This window comes from Lutra lutra, chromosome 6, assembly GCF_902655055.1.
Source record: "Lutra lutra chromosome 6, mLutLut1.2, whole genome shotgun sequence".
In the NCBI taxonomy this organism is placed as follows: Eukaryota; Metazoa; Chordata; class Mammalia; order Carnivora; family Mustelidae; genus Lutra; species Lutra lutra.
In genome coordinates, this window is record NC_062283.1 from 53,507,618 (window position 1) to 53,533,774 (window position 26,157).

General features: G+C 40.7%; 1 protein-coding gene across 1 annotated transcript in view; it reads right to left on the bottom strand.

The window, feature by feature from the left end:
* Positions 1-26,157, bottom strand: part of EFHC1 (EF-hand domain containing 1) — a 61,242-nt gene that overhangs the window by 10,656 nt on the left and 24,429 nt on the right. The window contains exons 6-9 of the mRNA XM_047732476.1: positions 23,759-23,979; positions 19,697-19,837; positions 15,199-15,412; positions 14,669-14,816 (exon numbers count right to left, since the gene is read on the bottom strand). Of these exons, the coding sequence (XP_047588432.1) occupies positions 14,669-14,816; positions 15,199-15,412; positions 19,697-19,837; positions 23,759-23,979 (724 nt within the window). The remainder of the gene's footprint in view (positions 1-14,668; positions 14,817-15,198; positions 15,413-19,696; positions 19,838-23,758; positions 23,980-26,157) is intronic.

The window sequence follows — 26,157 nt, forward strand, 5'->3', positions numbered from 1 at the left end:
TGTGATGGAAGTATGGCAGACACGGGTGGTTCCCTGTGCAATCTTCATCCTCTCCTTTTCCTAACAGGGTCCTTATTTTGTTTGGAGCAGCCACTAGGAGTGGCTGCATGACACAGCCCAGAAAATGAGATGTCAGCAGAAGTTGCTGGGTGGGGCTCCTGGATAAGCCCTTTAAAAACAGGAAAGACAAGGCGAGATTGACTGTTCAGTCTTACCCTTTGTCCTTCCCCTTCTTCCTGCCTGGATTCTATAGATGCAATGCTGGAAATGGAACATTCACTTTGTGGCCACAGAATGAAAAGCAGGAGGGCAAAAACTACTTGCTAAGATGTCTGAGAAGAGGGAGAAAAAATATCAATTCTCTGCTGGCATTGCAAAGCCACCACACCAGCTCTAGACCACTTCCCTCCAGATGCTGTATTCCAGGAAGAACATAAAACTCCACTGGGTTAAGCTAACGAAATTTGTTTCTGTTATTATGTGCAGACAAATGCAGCTCCTAACTGACTGAGTGCTTTAAATTGGGAAATGGTGGGGCGAATGAATAGAAAGAAGTCCGAGGCAAGACATATTATGGAATAAAAGAATTTAACATATTGGACATGGTGCAAAATAAAAGAGGTCAAAGGTATCTTCAAGGTTTCAAACCAAGGCAGATGGAACACTGATGTGATTAAGAAAAAGTGGGCAATTAACATTTATTGCTTGTCTCCTGTGTGTGCCAGACACTATTCTGGCGCTTTACATATGTTATCACAACTCACTGCTATCACCACTTTATGAGACAGAAAGAAGGAAGAAGAAAGAAGGAAAAGCAGTTGTGCTACAAAAATGAAAATGACAACGGCCTCATTTTTTTGTTGTACAAATTGTGAGGTACTGTGACTCAGCTGGCTGAGGACACATGGAAAGGCCAACAGGTATCTAGGACTAGAATCAGGAGAATGGTCAGAATGGAGAGCAGCTTATTTAGACACTGTGCAATGAGATAAGATTGTTAAGAGAGTTTAGCAAAAGTAAATAAGAGGACCAAAAATAGGATCTTGAGAGACATCAACCCAGTAGACAAAATGTATTAAAAAGATACAAAGAATAGACTTCCAGAGAAGTAGCAGGAATATCAGAGACTCTTACTTTCTAGAACTCAAAAAAGTTTTTCAAAAAGGGGGTGGTAAAGACTTCCAGAGAAGATGGTGGAGTAGGAGGGTCCTGGGATCACCTCAACCCACGGATACACCTAAATAGTACATCAATGTAAATAACCCAAAAAATGATCCGAAGAGTGGTTGAACAGATACACCCAGCTAAATGTAGAGAAGTGGCCACACTGAGAGGATAAAAAAGGCAGAGACGTGGTTGGGAGGCAAACAGACTCACAGGACTGTCTGTGGGAGGGAGGGAGCGTGAGTTCGGACAGATGGGCAGACCCCAGACTCAGACACAGGGGACTCACAGGGGAAGATGAATCCCCATAGCATTTGGTTTTGAAAACCAGAGGGGCCTAACAATCAGATCTTAACACCTGGAACTTTAAAAATCCCAGAGCAGCTTTGCTCTGGGAGAGCCAGGAGGGCAAGAGGAAACTGATTCTCTGCCCTTAAAGAGACAGCACAACAAAGAACCCTGCTGAGATACAGCACAGAAGCAGCAGTTTGAAAAACACCTGGGGTATCAGGGAGGGAGATTTGTTTACTAATCTCAGAGTGTGTCCTGGAGGGACTGGAAACTTTGGGAAACTTCTTTAAGAACAAAAGAGAAGGGGGTCCTGGGTGGCTCAGTTGGTCAAGTGGCTGACTTCAGCTCAGGTCATGATTTCAGGGTCCTGGGATTGAGCTTCTCATCAGCTCCAGGCTCAGTGGGGATGCTGCTTCTCCCTCTCCCTCTAACCCTCCCCCTGTTCATACACTCTTTCTCTCCCTCTCTCAAATAAAATATTAAAAAAAAAAAAAAAAAAGGAACAAATGGGCAGGTACTATTCTCCCCTCCCTAAAATACAAGGACACCTGTGGGAATCAGGGCAACATGAACACTCTCCACCTAGCTTGCAAACAGCACATCCCATCTGTGGGGTCTCCTGCAGACATGACCTTTCCATCCTGGTCTGAGCAGGAGTTTTCCTACCTACCCTTGTGGCTGCAGGTCCCCTTATACTGAAAATCAGCATGGACCTTGCTGGCACAGTGCAACCCGCCCCCTCCAACCTGACCTCGGCAGGAGTCCATCCCAAGTGGTGCCACAAGCCAGGCAGGGTGCAAGCAGCCCAGATGGGCGAGCACCACCCAAAGTGACTCCTGCTCCAGGGAGAGGGAACGATCACCACATACATAACATTTGGACTATAGTCCCAGCAGTAGGCTAGGGCCAGACATCTGGTCTGACTACAGACCCTGTCCACCAATGAAAGTTTCTTAGTGCCCTGCAGTTTAGTGCTACTACAGCTTTGGCAAATGTCTGGTCTGACTCAACCCAAACCCAAGGTGGCCCCAGACTGGCCCACTAATACCAAAGGGACCAAACACTGCCACAACAAGCAAAGAGAACCACTGCAGACAACTGGCCTGAAGGCAAGAGACAGAGAGTAAGACAAAATGAGGAGACCAAATACATCCCAAATGAAAGAACAGAACAAAATCACAGCATGAAGCTAAACAAAACAGAGATAAGTAATATACCTAACAGAGAATTTAAAATAATGCTCATAGGACTGTAAAATAATGCTCATAAAGAATCATTGAACTTGAGTGGATAACCTCCGTGAGACCTTCAACGAAGAGATAGAAAACACTGAAAAGAACCAATTACATACATGAGGAACTCAAAAACTAAAATATATAGATTTTATAAATATATAATTTATATATTAACATATATACTATATATACATATCTTTTGGTACACTAGAAGGAATAAAATATTAGCCTAGAACAAGCAGAAGAACAAATCAGCGACCTGGAGAACACAGTTCAGGAGAGCAATGAAGCTGAGCAGGAGAGAGAAAAAATAGTAATAAATGAAAATGGATTAAGGAACACAAGAACACTGTCAAGTGTAGAAACATCCAGGTTATAGGAATCCCAGAAGGAGAAGAGAGATCAAAGGTGGAAGAAAATGTGGTTGAAGAAGTAATAGCTGGAAACTTCCTGAATTGGGGGAAGGATGCAGAAATATATGTCCAGGAGGCATGGGAAGGCCCCAACAAAATCAACCTAAGGAAGTCCACATCAAGACACATAGTAATTAAAATGGCAAAAAGTAATAATGAAGAGAATCTTAAAAGCAGCAAGAGAAACGAAAACAGTTACATCCAAAGGAATCCCTATAAAGCTATCAGTTAATTTTTAAGCAGCAATTCTGAAGTTCAGAAGGCATATATTCCAAGAACCGAAAGAAGAAAACCCTGCATTCAAGAGAACTCTGTGCAGCAAGGCTATCATTTAGGATTGAGAGAGATTTTTTTCAGACAAACAAAAGCTAATGGAATTCATCACCACTAAATCAGCCCTGCATGAAATGTTAAAGGGGACTCTTCCAATGAAAAGGAAAAACCATAAGTAGGATTTTAAAAAAGAAGGAAGCACAAAAGCAGTAAAATTAAGCATATCTATACAAATTAGTTAAAGGGATTAAAAAAATAAAAGGATGTTAAATAGGATACCATACACCTAATCATGGAGGGGAGAGGAGCAAAAATTTAGTGCTTTTAGAATGGGTTCAAACTTAAGTGAACATCAGCTTATTATGGAGTGCTACCTGCAGATGCTATATGCAATCTTAATGGTAGCCACAAATCAAAAACTGGTAACAGATATGCAAAAAATGAAGAGACATGAATTCAAGTATATCACTAAAGAAAGCCAGCAAACCAGGAGAGCAGAGCACAAGAGAAGAAAGGACAGAGATGAAATACAAAAACAGTCATAAAACAGGAACAGAATGGCAATAAGCACATATCCATCAGTAATCACTTTGAAAGTAAATGGACTATGCTCCAATCAAAAGACATAGGGTGATGGAATGGACAGAAAAGCAAGACCCAGTGGTGCCTGGGTGGTTCAGTCAGTTAAGTGTCCTACTCTTGATCTCAGCTCAGGTCTTGATTTCAGGGTTGTGAGTTCAGGCCCCACAGTGGGCTCCACGCTGGGCATGGAGCCTACTTAAAAAAAAATTAAAAAATAAATAAAAACAAAAAGCAAGATCCATCTGTATATTACGCTGGCTATAAGAGGCTCATTTCAGATCTAAAGACACATGCAAATTAAGTGAAGGGATGGAAAAGCATTTCTCATCCAAATGGCAGTGAAAAGAAAGCCAAGGTAGCAATACTTGTATCAGACAAAATAGACTATTATTTTTTAAGATTTGTTTGAGAGAGAGTGTACAAGCAGGGGGAAGGGCAAAGGGAGAGGGTAGAAGTCTCCTTGCTGAGTGGGGGAGGCTGATATATGGCTCAATTTTATGACCCTGAGGTCACTTCACAACCCTGAGCCAAAACCAAGAGTGGGACGCTTAACCAGCTGAGCCACCAGGTGCCCCAGAAAAAACAGACTTTAAAACAAAGACTGTAAGAGGAGACAAAGAAGGACACTATATAAAGGGAATACTCCAACAAGATACAGCAATTATAAATATTTATGCACCCAACATAACATAACGCAGTTAAAACAAACATAAAGGAAGTAAACAATAGTAATGCAATAATAGTAAGGGACTTTAACACCCCACTGACATCAACAGATAGATCATCCAAACAGAAAATCAACAAAGAAATTGTGGCTTTGAATGACACACTAGACCAGATGGACTGAAGAGATATACTCAGAACATTCCATCCTAAAACAGATTACACATTCTTTTTGAGTGCATATGGAATGTTCTCCAGAGAGACTATATGTTTGGCCACAAAACAAGTGTCAACAAATTCAAAAAGACTGAAGTCATACCATGCATCTTTTCTGACCACAATACTGTAAAACTAGAAATCAACCACAAGAAAAAAAAATCTGAAAAAAACACAAATACGTGGAGGTTAAATAACATGCAACTAAGCAATGACTAGGTCAACCAAGAAATCAAAGAGCAAATAAAAAATACATAAAGATGGAGCGCCTGGGTGGCTCAGTGGGTTAAGCTGCTGCCTTCGGCTCAGGTCATGATCTCAGGGTCCTGGGATCGAGTCCCGCATCGGGCTCTCTGCTCGGCGGGGAGCCTGCTTCCCTCTCTCTCTCTCTGCCTGCCTTTCTGTCTACTTGTGATCTCTGTCAAATAAATAAATAAAATCTTTAAAAAAATACATAAAGATGAATGAAAATGAAAACACAATGGTCTAAAATCTTTGGGATGTAGCAAAAGCAGTTCTAAGAAAGAACTTTATAGCAATACAGGCCTACTCAAGAAGCAAGAGAAATCTCAAATAAACAAACTAACCTTAAATCTAAAGAAACCAGAAAAAGAACAAACAAAACTCCAAACCAATAAAGGGAAATAATATTAGGGCAGAAATGAACTAGAATGGTACAATGAAACCAGGAACTGGTTCTTTAAAAAGATCAACAAAGGGGCACCTGGGTGGCTCAGTGGGTTAAGCCTCTGCCTTCAGCTCAGGTCATGATCTCAGGATCCTGAGATCGAGCCCCACATCAGGCTCTCTGCTCAGCAGGGAGTCTGCTTCCTCCTCTCTCTCTGCCTGCCTCTCTGCCTACTTGTGATCTCTATCAAACAAATAAATAAAATTAAAAAAAAATAAATAAAAAGATCAACAAAATTGATAAACCTTTAGCCAGACTCAATTAAAAAAAAAAAAAAAGGACGTGGACCCCACAGAAATTCAAAAGACTGTAAAGGCATATAATTTTTTTATAATACTCTAACAAATCAAACAACCTAGAAGAAATAGATATATTCCTAGAAATATATAACCTCCCAAAATGGAATCAAGAAGAAGTAAAAATTTGAACAGACTGATTGCCAACAATAAAATTGAATCAGTAACCAAAAAACCCTCAACAAAGAAAAGTCCAGGACCAGATGGCTTCACATGAATTCTACCAAATTTTTTTTTTTTTTTTTTAGAGAGTGTGGTGTTGGGGAGGAGCAGATGGAAAGGAAGAGAATCTTAAGTAGGCTCCACGCTCAGGAAGGAGCCTGATGTGAGGCTTAATCTCACAGCCCTGAAATCACGAACTGAGCCAAAATCAAGAGTCAGACACTTAGAGCTTCACAACCTTTTGGCTAAGATCAAGTGAAGAGTCAGACACTTGACTGAGCCACCCAGGCTCATTCTACCAAATTCTACCAAACATTTAAAGACAACTAGGTGTTATATGCAACTAATGAATCACTAAACATTACATCAAAAACTAATGATGTGTTATACGTCTGTTAGTTGAATTTAAATAAAAATAAATTTAAGAAATAAAGAAGACTTAATACCTATTCTTCTCAAACTATTAAAAAAAATCAGGGTGCCTGGGTGGCTCGGTGGGTTAAACGTCTGCCTTCGGCTCAGGTCATGATCCCAGGGTCCTGGGATTGAGTCCCACATCAGGCTCCTTGTTCAGTGGGGACCCTGCTTCTCTCTCAGCCTGCTGCTTTCCCTGCTTGTGCTTTCTCTCTCTCTCTCTCAATCTCTTTCTCTGACAAATTAATAGGTAAAATCTTCAAAGAAAAAAAAATAGAGCAAGGAAACTTCCAAATTCATTCCATAAGGCCAGCATTACCCTGATACCAATACCAGATAAAAACATTACGAAAAAAGAGAGAGGGAGAGAAAACTACAAGCCAATATCTCTGATGAGCATAGTTGCAAAATTCCTCAAAAAAGTATTAGGAAACCAAATCCAACAAAACATTAAAAAAAAAAAATCATTCACCATGATCAAGTGGAATATATTCCCAGGATGCAAGCGTGGCTCAATATTCACAAATCAACGTGATACATCACATCAATAAGAGAAAAGGATAAAAACCATATGATTATTTCAATATATGCAATAAAAACATTTGACCAAGTACAAGATCCATTCACGATAAAAACCCTCAACATCTCTACATCTAATATCATACTCAGTGATAAGAAAAAGAGCTTTTCCCCTAAGATGAAGAATAAGACAAAATTGTCCACTCTCACTACTTTTATTTAACATGGTAGTGGAAGTGCTAGCCATAGCAATTAGACAAGAGAAAGGAATAAAAGGCATCCAAATTGGTAAGGAAGAAGTTAAACTGTCACATTTGCAGATGACATGATACTATTTATAGAAAACCCTAAAGGCTCCACAAAAAAAACTACTAGACCTGATACAGAATTCAGTAAGGTCATAGGATACAAAAATCAATAGACAAATGGTGATTAACACCCAGTAATGTACAGAATAGTTGAGTATATTATACACCTGAAACTAGCAAAACACCATTTGCTAAAATTTTTTAAGAAAAGTCTAAGAATAAATAAAGGGGGGGGCGATGGTAAAAAGTGACTTACATGTAGATCAAAAAAGGCTAAACACTAGACCAGGGACTTGGCAAACTATAATAGTTCAAAATCAACCTGCTGCCTGTTCTAAAGAAAGTTTGTCATTCAGCCACACCTTCATTTACACATTGCCCATGACTGCTGCTTTCACCCTGGAAGGGCAGAGTTGAGTGGTTCCAACAGAGATGGTATGGCCCACAAAGCCTAAACTATTTACTACCCGTCTCCTTACTAAAAATTTTTGCCATCCTGTCCTACAGTATGAGCTCCCTACACGCTCATATATATATATATACATACATATACACACACACACACACACACACACATATATATATATATATATATATATATATATATATATATGAATGATAAGGTCTGGCACAAACCACAAGCTCATATATCTGTTGAATTAATGAAAAATGACAAGAGACCATTTAAATCTGGAAGTGATCGATGACCTTCAAGGAAGCAGTTTATGAAGCATGGATGATGAAGCAGTTAGAACGGAGGTGGTTACAGATCCAAAACAGAATAATTAAATCTGGAGAAATGGGAGCTACTTATCTTTGATAAGAAGGTAAAGAAAGAGGAGTAATAGTTCGGGAATTCTCTAAGGTGAAGACTGAGAAAATTGAAGGAACTTACCTTGGATCATTTGGTCTCATATTTGAGACCAACTGCAAATTGAATATGGAAGAGCTTGGGGCATAAAGAAAACAGAAAAAAGAATGAGAACAGTTGGGAATGTCTGTATGGGAAAAGTGGCTAAAACTGAAAAAGGATGAAAAAGCTCACTGAGCAGGGGAGAGGCCTCCTCTTGAAAACGACAGCACAAAAGGGGATGCTGGTTAAGCAAGGATATAGGAATACATGGGGTTTTTGCGTAGAGGTGTGGATTTATGAGCATTTGTCTTTTTGTAAGTCTGAGGTCCATATACTGCAACAAGGACCCAAAACCCAAAAGGAACTTCAGATACTGTCAATAATCAATTACCTGTGCGCTTTTTAATTTTCTGGCTCAGAGAAAGAAAATGGCTAACTCCAAATATTATCATTCTCTGATTGACACTTGACAAAAGAAGTATTCGGATCTGACAAGTACTCAAGATCCCCTTTCATGATTCTTAGCAATGATTCATCAAATAAAGGATTTGTATCTCCTTGGAGCGGGTTCTTGATCAGATGGGAGGAGTTAGGAACCAAAGTCAGAATGTCTAGAAGAGGGGCACCTGGGTGGCTCAGTGGGTTAAGCCGCTGCCTTCGGCTCAGGTCATGATCTCAGGGTCCTGGGATCGAGTCCCGCATCGGGCTCTCTGCTCGGCGGGGAGCCTGCTTCCCTCTCTCTCTGCCTGCCTCTCTGTCTACTGTGATCTCTCTCTGTCAAATAAATTTAAAAAAAAAAAAAATTAAAAAAAAAATTAAAAAAAAAAAAAAAGAATGGCTAGAAGACATGGAAGGTGTGGCACTGGGATTCAAACTACCTTCAGGCACTTTCCCTCATTATCTGACCCATCACGAGAGAAGGGAGGGAAGAAGAGGGTCAAAACAGGGATGGTGATGGACCGCTTAACCCAGAATTTGAACTTCTCTTTATTTTTATCGGTATCTTAACCTGAGTGCCACACACTGTCTTTTCATCATTACTAAATGAGGAAAAGGAAAAAAGAGTCTACTGGTGGTATGCCAAGGCGAAAAGCTTTCCAGTTAAGGAAGATGTGGTCCATATACACTATGGAGTATTATGCCTCCATCAGAAAGGATGAATACCCAACTTTTGTAGCAACATGGACGGGACTGGAAGAGATTCTGCTGAGTGAAATAAGTCAAGCAGAGAGAGTCAATTATCATATGGTTTCACTTATTTGTGGAGCATAAATAACATGGAGGACATGGGGAGATGGAGAGAAGGGAGTTGAGGGAAATTGGAAGGGGAGGTGAACCATGAGAGACTATGGACTCTGAAAAACAACCTGAGGCTTCTGAAGGGGCGGGGGGTGGGGGGTGGGAGGTTGGGTGAGCCTGGTGGTGGGTATTAAGGAGGGCATGTATTGCACGGAGCACTGGGTGTGGTGCAAAAAGCAATGAATACTGTTATACTGAAATTTAAAAAAAAAAAAAAAAGCTTTCCAGTGTTGCTGGTATTTGCATAGACATGGGGAAACTACAGAAAAAAGCTTTTGAGAAGCACGTGAATTAGATATATGACCATGAATCTTCCCTCGGCCCTTCCCTCGGCTGCCCAGTCACCAAACCATGCTTCTCTGGAACATGCGCCTCCCACTTCCCTAGAGAGCTACCATATTTCATTAGGCCTGTGACATTTGTTTCACACCTTTTATATGTCTGGAAGTAGGAGGCATTTTTTAATTAATGGTGAAGGTCACTTATAATTGACAATTTCTTAGTAGATAAAATAATGGTATGCATTTATTTTCATTTTATTTTTATATTTTATTGATATAGTCAGTAGAATGGTACGAATCACAACTCTTCCTCTCTGCTGAAACCTCCAACATGTCCCCATCCTTATTCTTCTTATGGCAGTAGGACTCTGAAAACAAAACACCCAGAAGGGCCCCTCAACCATACCCACCCACCTCCCAGGTGCTGCACACACACACTCCACCTTCCTGCTTGTTGTCCTAGATCAAGGTTTCCAAGAGTAATTCCAGGACTCCTGGAGGCTCCTGAGATCTTTTTGGGATCTGTGAGGTCAAAACTATTCTCATAGTAATACTAAACCAGTATTATCTGCTTTTTAACTTTTAGTTTCTCACAAATGCACAATGGAGTTTTCTAAAGGATATATGATGAATGATATAACAGCAATCTGAATACAGAGGCAGAAGAAAATCCAGCTGTCTTCTATTAATAAAGTCAGATATTAGAGACTTGCAGAAATATGAAACTTGCAGAAAATGACATTCTTTTTTTCCACTTGGAAAATATAGTTTTTTTAAATAAAATGCTATTATTTGTGTTAACATGGAATGGGTTTATTATTTTTTAAAACAAATTAATGAATATTTTTAATTTCTCAGATATAGTTTTCATTATGGTAAATATCGATAGATATAAACCACACACAAAAAAAACTCTTCGTGGTCCTAATTTTTAGGAGTATACAGGTGCTCTGAGACCAAAAAGTTTGAGAGTGACCACCAGAGATGAATGTTTGGTGCTTCTATCTTAAAGCCCATTCCCCCACCAGGTTCCTTGTTCCATCTCTCACACATACTCCACAAAGCTCCCCTCTTACACATTTGTCAGTTTCCCTCTCAGCACAATCATTCCTATGTACGTATAAACATGCTGGTGTTCATTTTATCTTAAAAATAAGCAAAAACTTCTCCTGTTCCTCTGTCAGCTACTGCCCATGTTTCTTCCCCTTTGCACAAAAGAATTCCTCAAAAAAGTTTTCTAAACTTCTGGTCTCAAATTCCTCTCCTCCCATACATTTTTTAAAAAATATTATTTCTGCAGCGTTAACACACAGTTTCAGGTGCATAACATAGTGGTCAACAAGTTTATACTTTAGTTGTGCTCACCCCAAGTAGCTGCCATCCTCCCACTCTCTTAAATCCCCTCCCATTGGATTTCCCTGCCCTTTCCATTCCACTGAAACGGAGAAAAATCCCACTTGGATCCCCCCACATTGCTAAATCCCCATTTGACACAATGAGTCCTTCTGTCTTCATTGACATACAGGCAGCTGTCCCTTTGCAAGGCTCTGATAAGTGGGAATTTTAGTTAACACTGTTAAATAACCCAGTCCCTCAAGGACATGGTTCAACTTTCAGTTACCACATTTATTAACTGTGAGGGATTACAGGAAGCATAGACTCCCTGTCCGCCTGGTCAGTGCACCGACCGCCACGTAAACAACTCATGCACATTGATCACCAACAATTATCTCATTTGTTTCAAGTCTGTCAGTGACTGGCTTCCGGGTATCTGTTTTTTAGCTCAGAGCTAGACCCCAGAGTATATTTGAAATACATCACTGAGAGAGGAAATTGGCGAAGAAAAGTGAAAGTGAAGCAAAGACATAAAAGTGCTAACACTGGATGTAGAAGTTAAATCTAACATAATGGAGGTACAGAAGTAGCTGACTGGGAATGAGGACACCAGCACCAGTGGGGACAGCACTCAGCTAGAAGAAAGGTGACTTGGGGCCTGAATGAGGACAGTGGGTGCATGGAAAGGACAAGCATCTCCCAGATGCAGCGAGAAACTTCACATTAAAAGAACTCTCAGAAGTTATTAAAGGAACTCAAGGAGATATTTCACAACATAGAAAGCAAAAATAATAAAATGTTGAAAGCTGATCCAAAATTAGAAAGGAATATGCCAATTTGCCAAGGCATAGAAAAGATATTTGCTCTGGTTATGTGACAAGAATGAGGCAAGCACTGTTCAACCTTGTCTCGGCAAGTTTATCCTACAAAGAAGTAAAACACTTTAATTCTTGATGTTGCCAACGTTTTATTTATTTTTAGACTTATCTTAGAGCAAGTGTGCATGCAAGTAGGGCAAGGGGCAGAGGGATGGGAAGAGAGAATCTCAAGCAGACTCTCTGCAGGAGTGTGTAGTTGGACGAGGGGCTCGATCTCATGCCTTTGAGATCATGACCTGAGCCAAAACCAAGAGTTGCTTGCTCAACTGAGAGCCATTCAGGTGTCCCGCCTTTGTTTTAAATTACAGTGTACTAAATAAAAATTAGTTTTACTATTTTTTCACTTCCTTATACATACAGAACCTCAGAGTTTTTCATGTTTTGACAGAAATTTTTAAAGGTTGCAGAACGGTAAATTTTCCTATCGATTATTAAGATTGGTGTGGTTGCTTTTAGAGTTTGGAGCCCCACGCAGAGGGAAGATGGCCTGCACGTCCCTCACCTGACTTCCAGGCCATCACGCCCGCTTGCTTTTCTTCCTGCCTCACGAGCTCTCTGAGGAGACTCTCAGAGGGTCTCCTCTCTCAGCACTTACTGTGGGAGGACATCAGCCCAGTCCTGGGAGCTTTTCTACTTCCACTGCTTCCTCAGAGATTTCACCCGGTCCTGTGGCTTGAAATTCATCTATAAGCCAACAACTTCCACATTTACATTCCCAGCCCAGACCTCCTGCCTGTAAGCCAGATTTCTATATCTGATGGCCTCCTTGATATCTCCACCTGGATATGCAATAGATACCTTAAACCCAGGATACTGTTCGAAGAGGGAAGGGGGTCAGCAAAGTACCCTCTATAATGGAAAGGCACTTTAAGACTGAAAACCAAAGCAAGCCACTCCAGCCATTTACACAGTTTCTTTCAGGGTAACTTACAGTGGGGATTGGGGAGATGGAGTCAGATGGGATGAACCAGGCAGCACTCGGCTGTTCTCTGCCCTTCTTCTCCACACAGTCAGGACTTTAATCCCCAGCTTTTATGGAGCAAGGGGCATGGTGGTGAGGTCACAGGGCAGCTATCTAAAGTGGCGCCATTTGTGCACCAAAGGATCTCTACTAATTCCATAAAGTGGGGCCTTCTGTGAGCCGGCCATCTGACTAGTCACCTAAAGTGAGGCCTTCTGTGGGCCAGCCATCTGACTCGTTATCTAAAGTGGGGTCTTCTGTAGGCCAGCCATCTCTACTAATTCTCTAAAGTGGGGTCTTCTGTGGGCCAGCCATCTCTACTAGTTACCTAAAGCGAGGCCTTCTGTGGGCCAGCGATCTGACTAGTCACCTAAAGCGGGGCCTTCTGTGGGCCAGCCATCTGACTCATTACCTAAAGTGGGGCCTTCTGTGGGCCAGCCATCTGACTAGTTACCTAGAGCGGTGCCTTCTGTGGGCCAGCCATCTCTACTAGCTACCTAAAGTGGGGCCTTCTGTTTGCTACTTTAGGGAAGACCAGAAAAAGCCACCTGCAATCGCATCAGGGCAGACATTAACCTCCATGGGGCCAGGAACACACAGTCCTGAGGTGGGTATGTTGCATGGCCATGAACAAGATGGACAGCCAAAGATGGAGTCAATGTGGTCAGCACTCCTACAATAACCAAAACCGAAACCCTTCCCACAACCAAAAAAACCCTCCTCTACTACCCACAATGCACATCTTCCCCATCTCAGTTGATGGCAACTCCTTCCTTCCAGTTGCTCAGGACAAAAACCTTAGTCATTCATAATGACTGTCTTACATCATCTCTACAATCTGTCTCAAGTCCTATTGGCTCTACCTTCAAAATACATCTAGAATCAGACTTTTCTCCATGTCCCCTGGTCCACACACCTTCATCTCTTGCCTGGAGTACTATAGCATGGTCCTAACTTGTCTCCCTCCTGATCTAGTCTCTGCACAGGAGCCAGCTGAGTTCTTGTAAAACGCATGCTAAATCTTGCCATTCCTCTCCTGCAAACCCCCACAGTGGCTCTCCATTTTATTCAGAGAAAAGTCAACATCTTTCCAAAGACCCAGTGGGTCCTAGAGGATCTAACTCCATCTTACGGGGCTACAGTATAATCCCACCTCCTCCTCTTCCTCTCACTCCCTCACTCTTGCGGCTCTTACCAGCCTGCTGCTTTCTAGAACTCTGGGCAGGCTGGGGCTTCACACTCACCAGTCCCTCTTCCTGGAAAGCTCCTCCTCCAAATAGCCACATGCCTGACTCCTTTTCTTTCAAGTGTTTGCTCACTGTCACCTTTTCAAGGTGTACCTGGCTCCCCACATCAACTGTTACCTACCATCACCCTCCAGAAATCTTTATCACTCTTATCGTTCTCCACTTTCCATAGTATTCATCCCCTCATGTACTGTATGATTTACTTGTGTTCTTTATTGGTTGTCTCCCTCTCCTACCACTTAGGAGGTCAACTCCATGAGAGCAGCAACTTCTTGTCTATTCTGTCGACTAATAAAAGTCCAAGGGCCTAGTGATAGTATCTGATACATATTAGGCATTCAATAATTATTTGCTAGATAAATGGTCACATTCATGGGACATAGGTGTATGGCCTATGAAGTTGAAAAAGTTCTAAGTTACTAGTTATTAAAAACGGACCCAGAGAACCTTCTGCGTATGTGTAATAACTCCCATTTGGTGAGGGAAATCTGAAATCTAAAATGTGGTTACCTGTTCATTTTATCAAGAACTACTTCCTAAATACCTTATAAGTATCAAAGCCAAACTGGACCTTGGATGGTCAAACATACTTTTCCAATTCTGTCGCAGGAGCTTCTTGCTTTTGAACACGGTTCTGGATGGACAAGAGTGCTTCTGGTGAATACTGGGCAGCATTGCTCTCCATGTACTTCAAAACATAGTCGTCTGTGTCAAGGATGACGAACCGGTGGCCAAACACTGGGGAGAGGGTAGAAATACACTTAGCTTGGTTATGGTTCTAATCCTTCTGTTAGGGGTAAAACAAGACTGATCTAATGACAAGGTCACAGATAGGTCTGTGACCTAGATGAATGAACTTTCCATAGTTCTCTAAACAAATATGCAATAGTTTGCTCAGTGTTCAGGAAGCTTGGGCTCTACACCTATGGCCCATGAATGTGACCAACTTACAGTTTAACTGACACATAAGGAAATCAAGACACTGTATCACATATACAAGGATATTAGTTCAGGTCGAATGCAGTCTAACTCTCTCTTACCAGTTAAAGGAATTAAATTCCCACTAAGAAGAACCCATTCACTTGGCCGGTAGGAAAGGCTAAGCTGTGCTTACACCTACCTTCAATCACAGCACCAATGTAGAAGTCAGTCGGGCCATAGTAGATGGGGTTTTCTGTGGTCGAGGATGGTTTAAGAACTTTAGTTCTGCCAAGGTACTTGCCCCCAATAATGCCAGAATTGCGGACGGGTGGCTCAAAGATACTGATCATGTCACTGGCAAGAAAATAAGAGAAGACAAATCGGCGGCCTTTGTCTTCTGGGATGGGAGATTCCTAGGCAGGAAAAGAAAGGAAGTTATTATGAAGGTACAAGATGTTCAAAACTTAAGTGTCTACAGGACTAGGTATCAAATATAAACTGGGTGGCTCAGTTGGTTAAGCATCTGCCTTTGGCTCAGGTCAGATCAAGCCCCACATTGGACTCCCTGCTCAGCGGGAAGCCTGCTTCTTCCTCTCCCTTGCCTGCCACTCCCCCTGCTTGTGCTCTCTCTCTCTTTCTCTCTCTGTCAAAAATCTTTTAAAAATAATAAAATAGGGGCGCCTGGGTGGCTCAGTGGGTTAAGCCGCTGCCTTCGGCTCAGGTCATGATCCCAGGTCCTGGGTTCGAGCCCCACATCGGGCTTTCTGCTCAGCAGGGAGCCTGCTTCCTCCTCTCTCTCTGCCTGCCTCTCTGCTTACTTGTGATTTCTCTCTGTCAAATAAATAGATAAAATCTTTAAAAAAAATAATAAAAAAAATAATAAAATATAATATAAACCCAATATACAAAGTATAATGTAAGGGAACAGTACTGGGCGGGGGTTTGGGGAGACTGTGGTGGCCTGGAAAAGACATGCCTCATCTAAAGGAGGCTACCTCAACTCAACTCTGACTGGTTGCTGTCTTGTGCAAATGTAAGCCCAATGTTGGGGATCTTCCCATTTCTCAAGGGAAGACAGAAAACCAGTGTTGTATGTAAGTGATGAATCACGAAATTCTATACCTGAAACTAATATTACACTGTGTGTTAACTAACTGGAATTTAAGTAAAAACCTGGAAAAAAAAACCACCCTGATTTTAAAATGTTGATCTGAACTCTTTTAAAGCTCTGTGTGCACCAAACAAAACATGTGGGCTACATTCTGCCCACAGGCTGCCCACAGTTTGAGACCTCTTGGCTGACATGTCCAGTTTCATAGACACTAAGATGATTATGCAAGTTTAGTTCTTTAAACAAATCTATTTTTATATATAATTTTTAAAAGAAAATTTAAGAAAGAAGAATGAGCAATACATGTCATAGAGTTGAAATTGATTCTGAGAAACTATCTTGTAGATAAGACTGTTCTACATAAATCACTGAGAGTGATCACATAACCCTAAGAAACCAATTCCAGATTGAACAAGTCTAAATACAGACATGCTTATTCTTGACTAAAGTCTCCTCAACTTGCAACTTCAGCACATATCTTTTCATTTACAACATGGAATTTCTTGTATAATAATTTATCAAAGAAAGTCACTGGGTTTCCTCTTAGTCAAATAATTTCCTCATACCATTCCCTAATCTAACAGTCTCCAAACTTTTTTGATTAGACATTCTAACAATAAAAAACTGTTAAAAAAACATCCACAATATAGTTAATAAAAATCAAATCACATCACTCCTCTGTTCTCAAACCTCCAGAGGATTCTCATCACACTAAATAAAATATGAAATTCTGAGCACGGAGGTGGGCAGGGCTGTACCAATGGGGTGGAAAGGGAGGGACAATGGTTCACCCTGGCAGGAGTATTTTAAAAGTTAAAAAAAATTCTTTATGTTTTTATTTAGAACTAAGTGTAAAGTTGCATGAACAATAAGAGAATTTTCAAATACTCCTCACAACTTAGCATCTGACATAGTCACTGTACAATTACCAGACCCAGAGTAATGTTACCATAGGAATGGTAAATGGTAAGGGCATAATAGTATTAAATAAATCACAGTTCTTATTCAAATTTTACCTGTTTTTCATGTATGTTTTTTTTGACTTAGGATCCTACACAGGATCTCACATTGTGTTAAGTTGTTCTTTCTCTTTGATCTCCTCTAATCTGTGACAGTTCCTCATTCTGTCCTTGTCCTTTCATGACCTTGACACTTTTGAAGATTAATGTTGAATGTCCCTTGTGCATCTCATTTTTACATCTTTGGCAAAAATACCACAGAAAAAAATTTCTTGTCGTTCTCAAAGTACACCAAGGAGTTTGTGATATTGATGGATCTCATTATTGGTGATGTTGACCTTGGTCATGTGGGTAGAAGATAAATTCTGGGTTTCTCCCTTTAAAAATTACCACCTTCCCCTTTGTAGTTGATAAATATTTTATCTTAAGAAACACACATTGAAATGATGAAAATTCTGTTTCTCCTCAAATGTTTTCCAGTAGTTTTAGCGTCCACTGATGGATCTTTTCTGCAACAATTATTGCTGTGGAGGGTGCTTAATGGTAATTTGTTATCGCCTTCCTCTCCTCCACATGTAGTAACTGAAATTCTACCTTACGGAGGCATGGTCTCTTTGAGGATGGGTATTGTGTTGCCGATATTTAGAATTACAGGCACACAATGAGAGTAAGAAGCACATCAACTTTGGGGTTTATCTTTAAATTGTCTGCAGACCTGTTACCTACACTCCTTGTTACCTGCACCATGGGTGACTACTCCCACAGCTCTAGCCCACTGGCCCTGTTAGGCCACTGGCTGCAAAGCTGTGAGTGGGTGCCTGATCCCATCTTCCTTCCTGTCTCTCTGCCCTCCATTCCCTGTGCACTGCCCCTGCATGAATTGCAGTTCCCACAGACATGCAGCTGAATGGCCCCCTCAGTCCTTCATTCGGGTCTCCACTCAGTTGTGTGCCCTCTCCCCTCCATTTGCCTTATTTTCCCGTTAAATGAGCCCCTTGCCGTCACTCTGTCTCCTGCTTTACTTTGTACAGCATGTTTACTGCTTGTTCTTTGATGATGTATTTACTCGACCCGAATATCCTCAACTGGAATGTAAGCTCCGCGAGGCCAGAGATTGGTCTGTCTTGTTTTCCACTGTACTCTCAATGCCCAGAACTATGCCAAGTCCAAAGTCTGTTCTGTAATATTTGTTAAGTGCGTGATGAATAATTCAACATCTATTCTTCTACATACACATGTTCTATGCCCTACAAAGTCCATATAAAAATATCAGGAACTATAAAATAGGTGCATTCCTGATAAATTATGAGCAGAGGCTGGAGTATTTTCTTCACAGGATCCATGGAGTATAAGCTATCTGCAGGCTTCTTGGGAGGCCAAGCCTGCTGCTGTGGAGACCACTGTTCAAGTCACGTTCTTACATTCTTCTCGAGCTTCCTGCAATCCCTCCACTGGCACTCCACCCTGAGGCCCAGATTTATCACTAGCCATATTTTCACTTAGGCCCCAACCCCCTGTCTGGGCTTAGCATATTTTATTCTATATATATATATATATACTTTTCACTGTGAACTATAACACACATAAAGAAAAACTGCATAAAACTAAAATGTACAGTTCAAAGAATTTTCATTAAGTGAACACTCATGGAACCACTGCCCAGGTCAAGAAACAGAATGCTGACAGAACCTAGAAAGTCCTCCCAACTGAGAGAACTTGTTAATAATGTAAAAATATTCATTAATCAGAATTTTTATGGTATGGAGTATGCTAGTTGGCCTAGAGTTTGCTAGAACTCCCTTTTTATTTAAAGCTTTGTTTAAGATCTTCCTAAAATATAGTAGTCAACTATGTCTTGATTTAATATTTATTTTTCCAAATATACGCACACAGTTTGAAAAATCACTTGGCCCCTCTCCCACACTTCCAATTCCTATTCCCAGAAGTAACTTATTTCAATTTCTATCTATATCCATATTTCTAAATAAAATGCTGATTTTCCTATTTTTGTATATTTTCCATTTTTAAAGATATTACCCTTCGAATTCCTATCAGTAATTCTCCTCAGGTAACTCAGCCAATAGTAGAATATTCAGGATTTAAATTTATGTCTGTTTCCAAACTCATGCTCTTAATCCACTAGCCATATGACCTTTCAAAGGCAGTATCTATTAAATTGGTAGAATTCCATTACATTTAAGAAATATAAAATACATCAAGCTAGATATCACAAGTAATGATAAAAAGTAGTAAGATATGGGCCCTACCCTCAAGGAAATCACAGTACACTCTATTGCACACAAGTACACAAATAATTTGACTCTGTCAGGCTTTCATAATTACTTAATAAAAAAGGCAAGAAGGTCAGTCAAGATTTGAGGGGTAGTAGAGAGAGATTACTGGTCTAAGAATGAGGTTTACAGGAGCTAGGACTAGAGCTAGGTCTTGGATCAGGGCACTACCACTAATACTCTCCAACCTGCCCAAAGGCTGGGGACTGGGTCGCCTGCCTGTTTAAATAACACACAACTCTGACACCTGTTACTCTACATCTTTCCAGATGGAAAGGACAACTGGGCACAGTGCTGAGACAGAACAGAATCTTACTACATGGAAGTCATCCTCACCAGTGCAGCCAAATAACGAAGCACCTTGTTATCGTTCACCAGCATTCTAATAACATCTTTTTTCGGAGCCTTTGGAATGAGAACAAAGCAATTCTGAGCAGAGTCTTCAATGAGTCCATAACCGTTATAGGGAGGTAGCTCCTGGAGAAATACAAGAAGTAAAGTATTAAATTATATTAAAGGAAAAATTTGTGCTAAAATTACACTAAAGGTAGCTAAGTTTCTTTTTTAGAAATCTAGAAGACACTTATTCAAAAGCAATTTCTATATATGCAAATGTACTGTAGTCAGAAAATAAAACATGGCATCTTCCATTCCTTTTTATATGTAAACTTTACATCATGATCCCTGCTCATAGGAGTGACTGAGGATGCTAGAGTAACCCTCAAGGTGAAAGGAAAGTTCAGCAGTCCCCCTTACCCAGAGGGCAAAAGGTCCAAGACCTCCAGTGGATGACTGAACCCTATATTTACTATGCTTTTTCCCAGACATACTTTTGATAAAATTCAACTTATAAATTAGACCCGGTAAGAGATTAACAATGATAACTAATAAAATAGAACAATTATAACATACTGTAATAAAAGTTACGTGAATGTGGGCTCTCTCTCAAAATATCTTACTGTATAGCACTCCCCCTTCTTGTGATGACATAAGATGACAAAATGCCTACGTGATGAGATGAAGTGAGGTGAATGACATAGTGTTGTGACATAGTGTGAGGCTACTGTTGGCCTCCTGATGATACATCAGGAGGAGGTTCATCTGCTTCCAGACCACGGTTGCCCATGGGTAACTGAAACCATGGAAAGCAAAACTATGGTTAAGGGGGGACTCGTGAGTTGCTGATATCCACTGACCCCTTACCGCCAAAGCAGGACCTGGCCCTACTCCTGGTCCTAATCCTGACCCTTGTGGTCATCCTACTGTGGACAAGCCCAAGTATCTGTGACTTCTTTGCTCTAGGGTGTGTGCGTGTTGCGTGCGTGCGTGGAGGAGGGCAGGACTTGGTTCATGCTACTATTTCCCTATTTATCTCCATATTTCTAGACGTTAGCTGCACAAAACAGGGACAACAGCCATTCTTTACTGAGAACTCAGACTCCTTGTCCACTTAGGACTCTCGTAGCAAAGGAGCAAACTTAAGAAACCAAACTTGTGCTATGACGGTTATTTGGTGAGTTAGTGTGAAAGTACAGGATGAACTTTTATTTTTCATTCAGGCCTCAGGAAGAGCTGAAAGCATCACTCTAATCTGGTAGGATTTCTTGGTCTAAAAACTTGAGTTCAGCAGCCGTTTTCCTCTCCTCGGTGTGGACTGCAGAAGAGTTCTTTTCCTTTGACTCCTTTTTACTAGGCGTTCTCAGCAAAGTTGGCTTATTCCACACTTTTCACATATAGATACTTTCCCCAAATCTTTTCATATGTTGTATTGAAGCATGTTGACAGATTAGTCTATACAGTCCATCTGTGACTGGTACTCTCTCAAAAGCCTGTGACTACTCCGCTCACCCAAGGTGTAGTGCCTGGAACACTGCCTCTTCGCCCACCTCCTGGGCCGTAATGTGACCATCATGGCGGAAAGATGACTGGTGCCTCCAGCAGATGCACAACGATCTAACTCGCTCTACATGCGAAACCACGACTCAATGCACATACAAGTTGCCATGGACAGAGGGATCCTGGGTGAGACGCCACACCCTGAGCATTTGAGTTACTCTAGAGGCCAGGCAGGAGTACACAGTGGTGGGATCCACACTTCCTCTGCTTCTGTACCAACACATTATGAGCCCGGCTGGGGCTTGGCAATAGAGGCTAAAGAATTTTGAAATAGGGAGGGAAGCCTCTGAGCACCTTCCTCTCAAATTCTTTCTGTGCTGGAGGAATTCTGTAATTTCATCCTTCCATTCACATCTTTCTTTTGAGAAGAAAGGGCCATGATCTTATTTTACACACAGAGGGTTAATATATATAAAGACAGGCTGCAGGTATTAATACCCAATTTCATACACAGGCCACAGACCAAAGAGGCTGGATGCATTGCTCCGGACCCAAAGGTGTGGGACAGGCACCAGCGCTTGCAGGCTGTGATTCGGTGCTATCTTAACACATCACATACTTCTTGAATTTGCTGGATAATGTGTCATTTTTAACACATGAGATTCTTTTTTTGTTTTTGTTTTTTTGTTTTTTTGTTTTTTGTTTTTTGAGAGAGAGAGAAAGAACATGCAAGTGTGTGTTGGGGTGGGGAGAGAGAATCTCAAGCAGACTCATGCTCAGTGGAGAGCTCTGAGTGGGGCTCCATCCCATGACCCTGAAATCATGACTTAAGCTGAAATCAAGAGTTAGTCGCTCAACTGAGTGAGCCACCCAGGCGCCTCCACATGCAATTCTTCTTTGAATTTCTAAAATACGTGGCTGAATCCCTCCGAAGGCTCAAGTCTATCCGATTACTGTGTGGGTGCACTGAGAAGCACCACGACCTTACTCTTAGATCAGAGTGGACTCTGTGGTACACAGGACCAGATTTCTGGGTTCAGTATAATTCTAAGGAAAGCAACGTGGCAATGAAAGAAAGCCATTTTCCAACATACTCATTAATCAGCTTCTGTTTGCTCCCCATTAGTTTTTAAGTAAAAGGGTCAAATAAATAGGCAGGGAACAGTGAAACGCCCTAGCAATCTGGAATTTTAAGAGATGTCTTTTTTAATCAAAATTTTAAAATTATAAAAGTAATACAAGGTTTGGTATAAGGAAAGAAATTAAAAGCACACAAAGTATAAAAAGAAAGGTCCTTTGTCGTCTCACACTTCCCCCCCACCTCCCCATGCTCACATGTGGAACTCCCTATAGTGAACAGTGTGGCGGGACAGCTCTCCAGGTACTCCCTTTGGCAAGTGTAAGCAGATACTGTATGCAAAAATTTACACAAACAGGGCCATAGCACATAAACGTTTTCACTCACAAATGTGATGGACAGTTTTCCACGTTGCAGAAAACTTCCTCTTTTCTGGAGGAAAAAGGACTTCCTCTTTTTCTGTTTAACCAGCCTTATAGTCACACAGTCTTCTCACTGTACTAGAGTTTATTCTGCCAATCTCCTTACACTTTATTATAAGTAATGCTAAAATACACATCCTTACACATACTGTTTTATGGTCCCCAAACCACATTTTCGAGATAAAGGGATAGGTAATATCTTATTTTGAAAAAATTAAAATGATGACATTGCCCTCCAAAAAGGTTTTTCCTATTGGCTCTCCTATTAACAGAATCTGAAAATGACCAGTTCGGGGTATCTGGCTGGCTCAGTCAGTAAAGCATGTGGCTCTTGGTCTCAAGATTGTGGGTTTGAGACTGACAGTGGGTGTAGGGATTATTTTTAAAAATTAAAAAAAAAAAAAGAGGGGCACCTGGGTGGCTCAGTCATTAAGTGTCTACCTTCAGCTCAGGTCATGATCCCAAGGTCCTGGCATTGAGCCCCAAATTGGGCTGTCTGCTTGGGAGGAAGCCTGCTTCTCCTTCTCCCACTCTCCCTGCTTGTGTTCCCTCTCTCACCATGTCTCTTTCTGTCACATAAATAAATAAATAAATTAATTAATTAGTTAATCTATCTTTTTTTAAAAAAAGAAGAAAATGTCCACTTTGTCACATCAGGGCAAACACTGGATATCGTGAGTCTTTTTAAATCAAATAGATCCAAGACCTCATTATTTTCTATTTTCTTTGATTATCAGTTGAGGGTCTTCTCTTATTTTTAAAGATTTATTTATTCATTTTTGAGAGAGAAAGAGAGAGCACGAGTGGGAGGGGCAGAAGGAGAGGGAGAAAGAATCTGAAGCCAGACTCTGCACTGAGCATGGAGGAGGGTCTTTCATATGTTCATTAACATCTGAATTCTTCTGTAAAGTGATCTGTATCCTATGCTTTGCCCATGGGCTCCATCCCATGGGTATGGGTTTTTTATTGGGTATTCACATGACTCTATTTTCATTCTTTTTCTTAAACCTCTGTATCAAAAGATTAATTCTCACACTGCACTCGGAACTAGTGTTCCATTACCGGTTTCACGGGCGGTGGCTCCTTCTTGCTCACATCAATACGTGGTAAATCAGAGATTCCAAACTTTTCTTTGTAATATTGTCGAGTGAAAGGATCACAATCATAGATGAAGAAGGTTCTCCCGAGGATAGTGAGTGGTTTCCCCACGATGAAGTCTTTGGCAGTATACCATTCCAACACCTCTTGATCAGAGATCTCCAACACACACTGAGGGAAGTTCTCTGACGGAAGGTAACAGGGAGAGAAGAAAGAAAAGGAATGAGTATGGGAAGGAAGACTGACATACAGTTCCCGGGCACTCTTGAGAATTTGAGGGCATACGGTCTCTGCCTGTAATCAAGTGTCTCCTCTACTCTCCCAGCAACACATGAGACTGTGTATTTCCATCAGTTGAACAGACACAGAAACAATACTCAGATGGTTTTTGTGAAGTCTCTCTTCCATATTCAGCCTGAACTACCAGTACAGATCACTAATCTTAGCAAAACTTCATGCTTGGGGAAATCATTACAGGAGGAAAGAATAAATGTCCTTCTATAGAGTACAAGATCAATGGAGGGATCTAAGTCATTCAGTTCAACCTTCCACCCATTTATTCTATCACCCAACATATTCTCAATGATCACATATATCATGTACCAGGTTCACTGTTAAATACTGAGATTATAACAGTTACCAGTATAGGTGGAATTTCTGCCTTGATGGAGAAAACGGTCTGTTTGGGACAACGGATACTAAACAATTATACAAATAATAGTTTCATTTCAATTGTGGTCACTGCTAGAAGGACAGTCTGAGGGGCACCTGGGTAGCTCAGTGGGTTAACGACTCAGGTCATGATCCCAGGGTCCTGGGATTGAGCCCCATGTCGGGTTCTCTGCTCAGCGGGGAGCCTGCTTCCCTTCCTCTCTCTCTGCCTGCCTCTCTGCCTACTTGTGATCTCTGTCTGTCAAATAAATAAATAAAATCTTAAAAAAAAAAAAAAAAAAAGGACAGTCTGACCTAGTCCTCTGGCAGGAAGCAGGGTCAGTGAGATGATCATGCTTAACTGTTTATCTGGACACTCAACAGATTTTCAAATGTAAAATCAACCTTGCATTTTGCAGGGGGTAGAATACTGTTTTATGAGAACTAAGGATTGACTTATTTAAGACTGATCCCCTGCAGCATCATCACCATAGAAACCATAAGATAGTCAATTCTGTTGAAGTACCACACTGCATAGCTGTAACCACAAAGCTGACCCCAGAACTCCAGTTATGGGGGGCTTGGGAGATAGGCCACTATTTTCCTAACTGACAATTGCTAAGATGGAAAAATAGGGAAGAAGGCTAAGATTTTGTTACATCAGACAGAAAGGCTTGAGCTCCAGCCCTTGATCATGCCATAAGACCATGATTTTCCCAATCATGCATCTTAAAAGTCCTATAGAGCAATGGTTTCTTCTGCCATTGCCTAATGCCTAATCCTATTAGACCCCTTTGAATTACCCCAGGAAGTGATGGCCATTGGGGGATACAGTCAACAATGTTCCAGGAGACCTGGGGTATGTGTGCACACATACTGTAGAACCATTCACCTTTGCTCACTTAACAATTATCTTTTTCATACACAGCTGGATTTCATTTACTGATATTTTATTTAAGTATTTTATTTTGCATATATGACTGTAGTCTTACTTATGGTGTCTTTGGTTTTCTTGGTCTTTTTTTAATGAATGAATTAGTTCTTTACTGTGAATCTGTATTAGGCTTAGAATTAACTGTTCTTTATTTGACAAAACTGAAAAATTAGACCTGGTATTTCTTTGTGGAGAATTTTTTAAGTGATTCTATTTCCTTAATGGTTAAAGACATTTGGTTTTTATTTCTTTTGGACAAGGTTTTTATTTCTTTTCTTTCTTTTTATTTCTTCTTGGACAAGATAAATTCTTTTAAAACTTTGCTCATTTCACACACAAAAAAAGATACAAACCAAAAAACAGACTCTTAACTACAGGGAACAAATGGATGGTGACCAGAGGGGAGGTAGGTAGGGGGATGGGTAAAACACGTGAAGGGGATTAAAAGTACATGTATCTTGAGCACTGATTAAGTGTTGAATCACTATATTATACACCTGAAACTAATGTAACACTACACATTAACTATGCTGGAATAAAAATTTAATTTCAATTAAAATTTGTTCATTTCATCTAACTGATATTAATTTCCAAATACATGAGTTTTTGAATAGTTCTAAAATTGAATTCTAACTTGTGTCTAATTCTAATCAATTAGAAAAATATGGTATAAGATGTCCAGACTTTAAAAATTTTATTAAAAATTTATTAAGACTGACCAGTCTTTATAAGTGTTCCATTTGTGCTTGAAGAAATGGGAATTCTCCCAGTGTTGATG